Source organism: Macrotis lagotis, chromosome 1, assembly GCF_037893015.1.
Source record: "Macrotis lagotis isolate mMagLag1 chromosome 1, bilby.v1.9.chrom.fasta, whole genome shotgun sequence".
Classification (NCBI taxonomy): Eukaryota; Metazoa; Chordata; class Mammalia; order Peramelemorphia; family Peramelidae; genus Macrotis; species Macrotis lagotis.
In genome coordinates this window covers 795,222,794-795,231,146 of record NC_133658.1, presented here as the reverse complement: position 1 = coordinate 795,231,146, position 8,353 = coordinate 795,222,794, and the positions used below count along the sequence as shown (strand labels likewise).

General features: G+C 44.3%; 1 protein-coding gene across 5 annotated transcripts in view; it reads left to right on the top strand.

Annotated features, from left to right (window-relative positions):
* The first annotated feature begins 307 nt into the window (after positions 1–307).
* Positions 308–8,353, top strand: part of SIK3 (SIK family kinase 3) — a 284,203-nt gene continuing 276,157 nt past the window's right edge. For 2 of the 5 annotated variants that reach the window (XM_074216746.1, XM_074216742.1), the window contains exon 1: positions 309–840. In XM_074216746.1, the coding sequence (XP_074072847.1) occupies positions 394–840 (447 nt within the window). In that variant the 5' untranslated portion in view covers positions 309–393. Of the gene's footprint in view, positions 841–8,353 lie in introns of all 5 variants that reach the window. The other 3 variants (XM_074216743.1, XM_074216745.1, XM_074216747.1) reach the window with 3 other exon arrangements.

Genomic DNA, 8,353 nt, shown 5'->3' with positions numbered 1-8,353 from the left:
GGGAGTCGCGGCGTCCGGGGAGGCGGGGGGGGGGGGTGCGGGGCCGGGCGGCAAGGAAAGGCAGCCCCCCCCAAGGTCACAAAGCCGGGAAGGGGCGTTACGTCACGCCGCCGGCGGTCAGAGGTCATTCCTGTGGCGATGAGGTCATCGGTGACCTCAGAGCGGGGTCGGCGGCGCGCCGGAGGGGCAGGAAGGGAAGCATTTTACGGAGGAGGGCCGGCGGGGTCAGCCAGGGGCGCGACCCCGGCGGCCGGCGCCCGGAGAGGGGGTGAGGGAGGTCAGCGGTCACGTGGGCGGGCCCGGCCGCAGCTCGGACTCGGCCCCGGAGGGGGGCGCTCGGGAGCCGGCGCCCCACGCGGGGAGGCCGAGCGCGCCGGGGACGTCACGGTCGCCATGGCTCCGGGCGGTGACGCGAATCGGCACGTGACGCGCGGTTGCCATGGCGCCGGGCGCCGGGCGGCGCGGGCGCCCCGCCCCCCGGTGACGTCCGCCCCGCTTCCCCCTCCTTTCCCGCCCCCCCGCCCCCCCGCCCGGCTCCCCGCGGTCCCGGAGGTTTCTCTGCACAACAAGATGGCGGCGGCGGCGGCGAGCGGAGCTGGCGGGGCTGCGGGGGCCGGGGCCGGGGGAGTCGTTCCGGCCGCCCGACTGCTGCCCCCGGCCGCGGCCGGCCCCCCGGCCGCGCCCGCCCCGGGGCCCTCGGCCGGCCCCCCGCGCCCTCCGGCCCCGGCCCCCCGCGGCCCGATGCCCGCCCGCATCGGCTACTACGAGATCGACCGCACCATCGGCAAGGGCAACTTCGCCGTGGTCAAGCGGGCCACGCACCTCGTCACCAAGGCCAAGGTAGCGGGCGGCTCGGGGCCGGCCGGGCCGGGGGGGGGGCGGGGGCGGCCCGGGCACGGCGGGTCACCCCGCGGGGGGGGGCGGAGCGGGCGGCCCCGGAGGGAGACCCCGAGTGCCGGCTCCGGGGACCCCGGGGGCACGCGGCGCCGCTGAGGAGGCGCCTCCGGCGGTGCCCGCTTGGGAAGGGGCAGCGACTTCCTGACGAGCCCGGAGCGGGCGGCGCGGGGGCCCGGCGTCCCCGGGGGAGCCTGCCCGCGGGCACAGCCCGGCGCCCGCGGGCACAGCCCGGCGCCCCCGGGCACAGCCCGGCGCCCGGCCGGAGAGCCCCTTCCGGCAGGGGAGCTGGCGCCGGGGCAGAGGTGCGCAGGGGAGCCCCCTTGCCGACCCCGGCCCGGGCCGGCCGCCTGTGGGCTGCCGCCGCAGGATCACCCCGCAGGGTCGTGGGATCCCCCCTTGTCTCCTGGAGAAAGGAGGAGCGGCACCTTCCCGCAGCCTTCTCCCCTGGGTATTGTTTGAATCTGAAATCAGGTGCATTTTTTTTTGAATTTGATAGAGCTTACAAACTCCATCTTTTCTGTTGCCAGGAAACAGCCTGTTGTTTTTCTCTGAAGCTCTCCGTCTCCCAGGTCCTCCTTTTCCTGGGTCATTCTCACTTGAATTTTCTGCCGCAGATAATTTCAGCATTTGAAAGGACCTTGTCGATAATCTAGGTCAGGGGTTTTTATCCTCGGCTTCATGAATTTCTCTGGGGATGGAATTCGAAGTTATCAGGGAGCTTAAAACTTTTAATGTATTGACAATTGTTTTTCCGTATAATTGGTGTCTGTTGTGAGCCAATGTTTTTGATTTTACGTTTTTAAAAAATTCTGAGAAGGTACTGACAGAGGTCGGTGACACAAAAAGGATGGAAAAAAATCTCCGATCTAGGCCAACTCCTTTCTTTTACAAGGGAGGAAACTCAGACCCAAAAAGACCCAAATGATTTGCTTAAGGTCATATAGCTGGATAGAATCTAGAAATCTCATTGACTTCTTAGCAGTCTTTTGAATACACATGTTATTTTTCTCCAAATCTCCCCTGATTTGCTTAGAACTCCTTTGACCGCAGACTCTTCCACCAAAGCCTGGCTTGTCCTCCATTCCCTTAGGTTCTTATCACTTATTTTCTCTCTACTCAATGTGTGAGGACATTTATTCTCAGGAATGATGATTTATCTGGGCCTTTTCTCTTTAGCTCCCTTGCAACCTAGAAGTTCCTTTTTTTTTCTTTTTCCTGTCAAAGACTACCAGAACCCTTCCTCTCCTGGGTGCGTGGCTGGGAGAGAATTGATTGGTCAGTTTCACTTCCTCTAGGGGACTCCCTTCAACTTTTTCGACGTTTTCATCCTTGGGCCCATGGGCTCTTGAGGTCAGAGTAAAACGAAATCCTGAAGATGTTACTCTAAATGAAAATGAACAATTAAACTCAACCCAGTGTCCTTTATCACCCAGCTGACCCAGTGTTTACAAACAACAATAGCAGTTCATTCCCAGTTATTTGTTTTAGATTTTCCTTTTTCTCTCTTAAATGAGTATATTGTTCTCTCTAGACTTTTATGGGATAAACTATGAACTAATTTGTTCTAGGGTATCAATGAGTTAAAGAATTTTGTATCTTCTAGCTTTTGGTTTTGCTTGACAACAGGGTCAAATACTGTCATACACATAATTGCAGATTTTTGATCCTTTTTTTATAAAGAGCATTTCTATCTTCAGTAGTAAACAGAGCTGGAGGCCTGTTATCACTCGTCTCCTTGCTTTCTAAGTTATCAGTATTTTTTTTCATTGTTGTTCTCTGAGTCCTTAGTATCTTTTAGGACCCCATTTTAAGCATCAAATTGTTTATAAATGGGTGTCATTGTTTATGTTGGTCTTTATCACTGCTCATTTGTGGAATATTCCCATGTATGGAAATATTCAAAGTCCTGAATGAGACCTAAAAGCCTTGGACAATGATTTGCATACATGATAGGATCACACCATTAAGTCCTGTGTTTCTGTAGTAGTGTGTAATTTCCCAGTTTCACTGTTACAAGTGTCCTATCTTTTGCTGCTTAAATGGCTCTAAAAATATAAATGAAGTGTATTTCCTTAGGATTACCATATATTTAAAGGAAAAGATGAATGTGTTTTGGTTTGTTCTGAACTCACTTTAGAAAGGGATTTCAACTTTTGACAACTTAGATGTGTTTAACAGCTGTTGAGATGTAGTATATTATCCTGTTAAGGTCATGATTTTGTTATAAAATGGTACCAAAGGTACACAGGTATTAAAAGTTGAAGAAACTATGTTTTATTCAGATGGGTAGATTTTTATCTATGCAATGTAGCAGTAGTCTAGTAATGTCATCCAGAATGAAAAGATAGCCATTTTAAAAGTCTGTATTAGTAAAATCTTTCCCTAAATTAGTGTGGGCTTTAAGCAATTCAAGTAGCTTGTGAAGACTCTGACTCACTCTCTCTCTCTCTCTTTTGGTCTTTTCCTATGGCCAGAGTTGAAATGAACAGTTCAGACTTTTTGGTGGATTCATATATAACAAATGAACTTTGGTTTTTAGTTGCAAAGAGCTCTTTCCTAGAGGGGCAGGTATAGGTATTTTCTGAACAGTGAAATTATTTTTGTTCTTACATTTCAGTAATGCATTGCTCATTTTAAAGGATAAGTAGCTAAAATAAGCTTGATTTATTGCTTAAACCATGACATTATATCAAATAAAGATCAGTTAGTCTAGACCTTTCTTAATTCATTATGTTAACTCTTAGAGTTCTTAGATGAATACACTGTGAGGAATAAAATCAGCAGAGTCAAGAAGAACCCCCCCCCCCCCATCTGTAGGTTCCTTTTGTAGTACAGCATTTATTAGACTAGACTTAATGGCACCAAGACTACAGAACTTTGCAAGTCAGTGGAGAAAGATCAGTAAAAGAGGATGCCCATCATGGGACATGCTTTGACCAGTGGTCCTGTTTATCTTCCTTCTTCCTCCTCCTCCTCTTAGAGTTTAGGCCTGAGACTTTGTAGACAGCATTGTGAACATATATTTATTGAGCATCACCTTACAGCAGATAAACCAAAAAGGCTTAAGAATAATGGAAAATATGTATCTTTTCCTTAGGAAGAATGAGAGTTGGGCTTATGGTCCAATGCTGGAGCCTAATTTTTTTTCAACATTTTGATTGTAGAAACAAATTGAGAGCCAGCTTTGTGTAGTGAATCTCTATCCACTGGCCTTGAGTCAAGAAGATCTGACTCTTGCATGGCATGCTTATTAGTTATTAGCTATATGATCCTGAGCAAGTCATTTAACTTCTTGCTTATCTGTAAAATGAGTTTGGACTGGACAACTGTGAAAGTCCCTTCCAGCTATAAATCTCTTATCCCCTGGTGCTTTGAGTTTGGGGACAGAAGAATTCATTAGATTTTTCTCATATAATAAGTTAGGCAATCTTCCTTCCTCCTTCCAGAGAAAAGGATTTTGTTACATACTTTTTGATTAGATTTTATCTTTTCATTTACCAGTTATTTGATTGAAGTATTATAGGTGCTGCATTGAAATTTTTCCCAAGTTCTTTGTACCTACTATGTACTTACTATAAAATTATATTGGATTGTTAATTGTTTTTGCATTTATCAGTTTTTTTCACTTTGCTATTAACAAAACTCAATTCTGACTAAAGGTTTCTGATGAAAGTAACTTTAACAACTTTTTGGACTCTGGGCTTCCTTTTGAGCTGGTCTTTTGTTGTAATATTTATGGCATAGGTTTTTGTTGATAGGTGAAAACCTAAAGAAAAAGTTGTTTTAATTAGTGCTAAATGGAGAAGATATATTAACAGATTTAAGAACATATTTATATTTGGTATATCTAGTTCAGTTATTACAACATAATACTAAGTATGGTTCTTTTCCAAACAATCTAAACAATGTACTGGACCAAATCCTGAATGGTAAATTCAAGAGGAAAAAACCCATTGTGTGCCATTTTCCCAACCCAAGTGGCGCCTAGGGTGTTGGACTGCAGGTTTTTGGACTCCAGAGACTGAGTCTTGTCAGAAGTGTACCATTCTAGCTCAGGGTGAGACTGGGCATTAGTGTAAGGAGGAGCTCTAGGATCTAACGTAGAAGGATCTAAACTTGTTGAAGGTGAAGCAGCAGATGCCAGCTGTGACACTTACTATCCAGATCCAGGTCATACATTCTGGTTTTTGTTTTTAGTTTTTTTGCAAGGCAATGGGGTTAAGTGGCTTGCTCAAGGTCACACAGCTAGGCAATTATTAAGTGTCTGAGGCCAGATTTGAACTCAGGTTCTCCTGACTTCAGGGCCAGTGCTTTATCCACTGCACCACCTAAGCTGCCCCCAGGTCATACATGTTTAGCTTTAGTTAAGAATAAAGATTCATTCTATCTCTTAGCCATAAACTACATTTAGTATGTGACCAGCTTGCATCCCAAATATATTGTCATTGATTATAAGAAGTTAGGGTTAGAAGTGATGGTTCAGAAACAAATCTATCTGTTATATTAGAGAAGCAACTCAAAGATTATATCCAACTGATGATGGATTAGTCAATAAACCATTAAACACTTAGTAAAGTTTAAGGCAAAAGACAGTTCTTGTGCTCCAAGCTCTTTAGAACTGATGCCTGAAGACAATACATTAAAAAAAAAAAAACTAAAAGGAGAGAGAGAAAGGGAAGGACCTGATGAAGTTCTTCAGCCTGGGGAGATGATTGCCTTGGGCCTTCCTTAAATGGAGAATGGGGATGGGGGGGGGGAGGTGTGAATTTCAGGGTTGGCATGATCTTACAAGAGGAGGAGTTAGTAAGCATCATCTTCATCTATGAAGAATAGGGGCTGTAAGCAGAGAGAGGTTGTGTTATACTTGTGGGTAAAGCAAAGAAGTCATTGGGTCAGGAAAAAAATAAAAATAAAAAAAGCAAATTTTGGATATATTGCAAAATCTTTTTGATAGATAATAAAAAAATTTGGCCGTAAATAACTATTTTAAAAAAATGCATTTGTTGTTATATTTTTGGTTTTTGCATTTCCTTGTTTTTATATTAGTTGTTAGTACCTCCTTGTTGCCTTCCTCCTCTTAGTAATTTAATTTTGCATATATCCTCTATTTACTTATTTGTGTATGTTATATTTCCCTAGTAGGATGTAAGGTCCAGGTACTGCCTCACTTCTGTATTTGTTCCACCACAATGCTTGGCACTCAGTAAATATTTGTTGATTGATTTCAGCACACCCAAAATTTGACAGTGGATCAAATTTCAGTTTGCCCTACAGATAGCTATGATTTTGAGGTTCCTGACACCAGTATTAGAGGTCTAAGCCACTTTTAGATGGTGGCTAAGCAGGAAAAAGTACTGGGAACTTCACTCCAAATAGAACTAGATAATGTACCAGACCAAATCCTGATTAGTAAATCCAAGAAAAACTGAACAAGCAACATTGTATCATTTTCTGGCCCAGGTGGGCATGGAATGATAGAGAGGTTTTTGGACACTGGTGTTTGGGTCTGGTTGGGAGTGCATCATTCCATCTCAGGGTGAGGCTGGGCACCATGTTAAGAGGAGGTCCTGAATCTAACATAAAGGGGCTTCAGCTTGTTCAGGGTAAAGCAATAGGAGCAGACTGCTAGCTGTGACACTATCTAATTCTAGGTCACAAATCCAGGAGGGGATTGAGGAGTAGATGTACTTCTAGGGATATCATTCCATGGTTTTTAGGCCCTTAGCTGTGGACGAATTAAAAGCAAATTTAGAAGCAAGCACCACTGTGTGTTTGGATGTTAGGAGTGGAGTGGGGTCTCAATTCCAACTGATAATTCAGTTTGAAATTTACAAAGTAATAACCAAGGGAGGGATCTGGGACCAAGAGGAAGCCTCTAGTTCTGTCACTCTGACCCAGCAAAACTTTTCTGTTGGTTGATGGTGGCTGATTCTAACAGCAATTTCCTGAAACTCCAAACAGGGCAGGCTCACAGGCCTGTTGCTCAAGTTAGGAACTAGCAGAGTTCAGAAGTGGAGGGGAGGATGGTGATCAGATTTTTGCCCTACATCATATAACTTGCAGGAAATCTTGAACATCCCAAGAAAGCAGCAGTAGGACCATCCCAGAAGTTCTCTCCAGTTTTTCAGAGCCTGGCTAAAATATCAAGTCAGAAGTCAGGAAGGAAGCTGGAAGAGTGAGCAAACAAAAACTGTACCATGAGAAGCTATTTTGGTAATGGGGACACTTCAAGGGGCAACCAGGTGGCACAGTGGATAGAGCACCAGCCCTGCAGTCTGGAGGACCTGAGTTCAAATCTTGCCTCAGACACATGTGACCTTGGGCAAGTCACTTAAACACATTGCCTTTGGAAAAGAAACAAAACCCCAAAACAGGGATACTTCAGCCACAAACTCAGAAGAAATACAGTGACATCAAAATATCTATAAGCAAAGCCTTAAAGAAAAAATGACTTGAGCTTATTCAACTAATGAGAGCCATAAAAGAATTGGAATTAACTTGGCATAAATAATATAAAACTTTGTACAAACAACCACTCCTTAAAAATTAGAATGGACTAAAGAGAAGCAAGCTAATGACTTCCTGAGATAAGAAAGATTAAAACCTAAGGGAAATTGATGAATAAAATAGGAGAAAATATGAAGTGTATGTGTCATAATAGAAACAACTAATTTGGAAAACAAATCAAGGAGAGATAATTTAAGAAGGATTGAACTACCTGAAAGACAAGACTAAAAAAAAGAGTCTAGACATCTTATTTCAATTAGTCACTAAGCATTTAAGTACCTTGAAAACAAAAAGAGGCCAAGAAAACTAAGAAAAAAGTCCTTACCCTCAAGGAGCTTAAAATCTAATGGGGCAGATAATGCAAACTTACTATAGATAAGCTACCTATAGGATAAATGGGAAATATTAATGAGGTTGGGAATCCTATCTTACCTAAAATTTAATATATCTATGCCCAACAGCCACTGCCTAATGCAGTATTTTGCACAGGGTAGGTGCTTAATAAATGTTTGCTAAATGCATGTATGTTAAATACTTTGGAGAGCTTCCAAATAAGAGCAACTAGAATAGTAAAGGGCCTCAAATCCACTTGTGTATGGGTTGAATGAATAATAATAATAATAATAATAATAATAATAATAATGATGATGATAGCTAGCACTTGTATAATGTTCTAAGGTTTTCTTTTTCTTTTTTTATTTAAGGCAATGGAGTTAAATGACTTGCCCAGGGTCACACAGCTAGGTAATTATTGTCTGAGACCAGACTTGAACTCAGGTCCTCCTGACTCCAGGGCTGTTCTTTTTTTTTTTTTTAAGGTTTTTGCAAGGCAAATGGGGTTAAGTGGCTTGCCCAAGGCCACACAGCTAGGTAAGTGTCTGAGACCGCATGTGAACCCAGGCACTCCTGACTCCAAGGCTGGTGCTTTGCTTTATCCACTATGCCACCT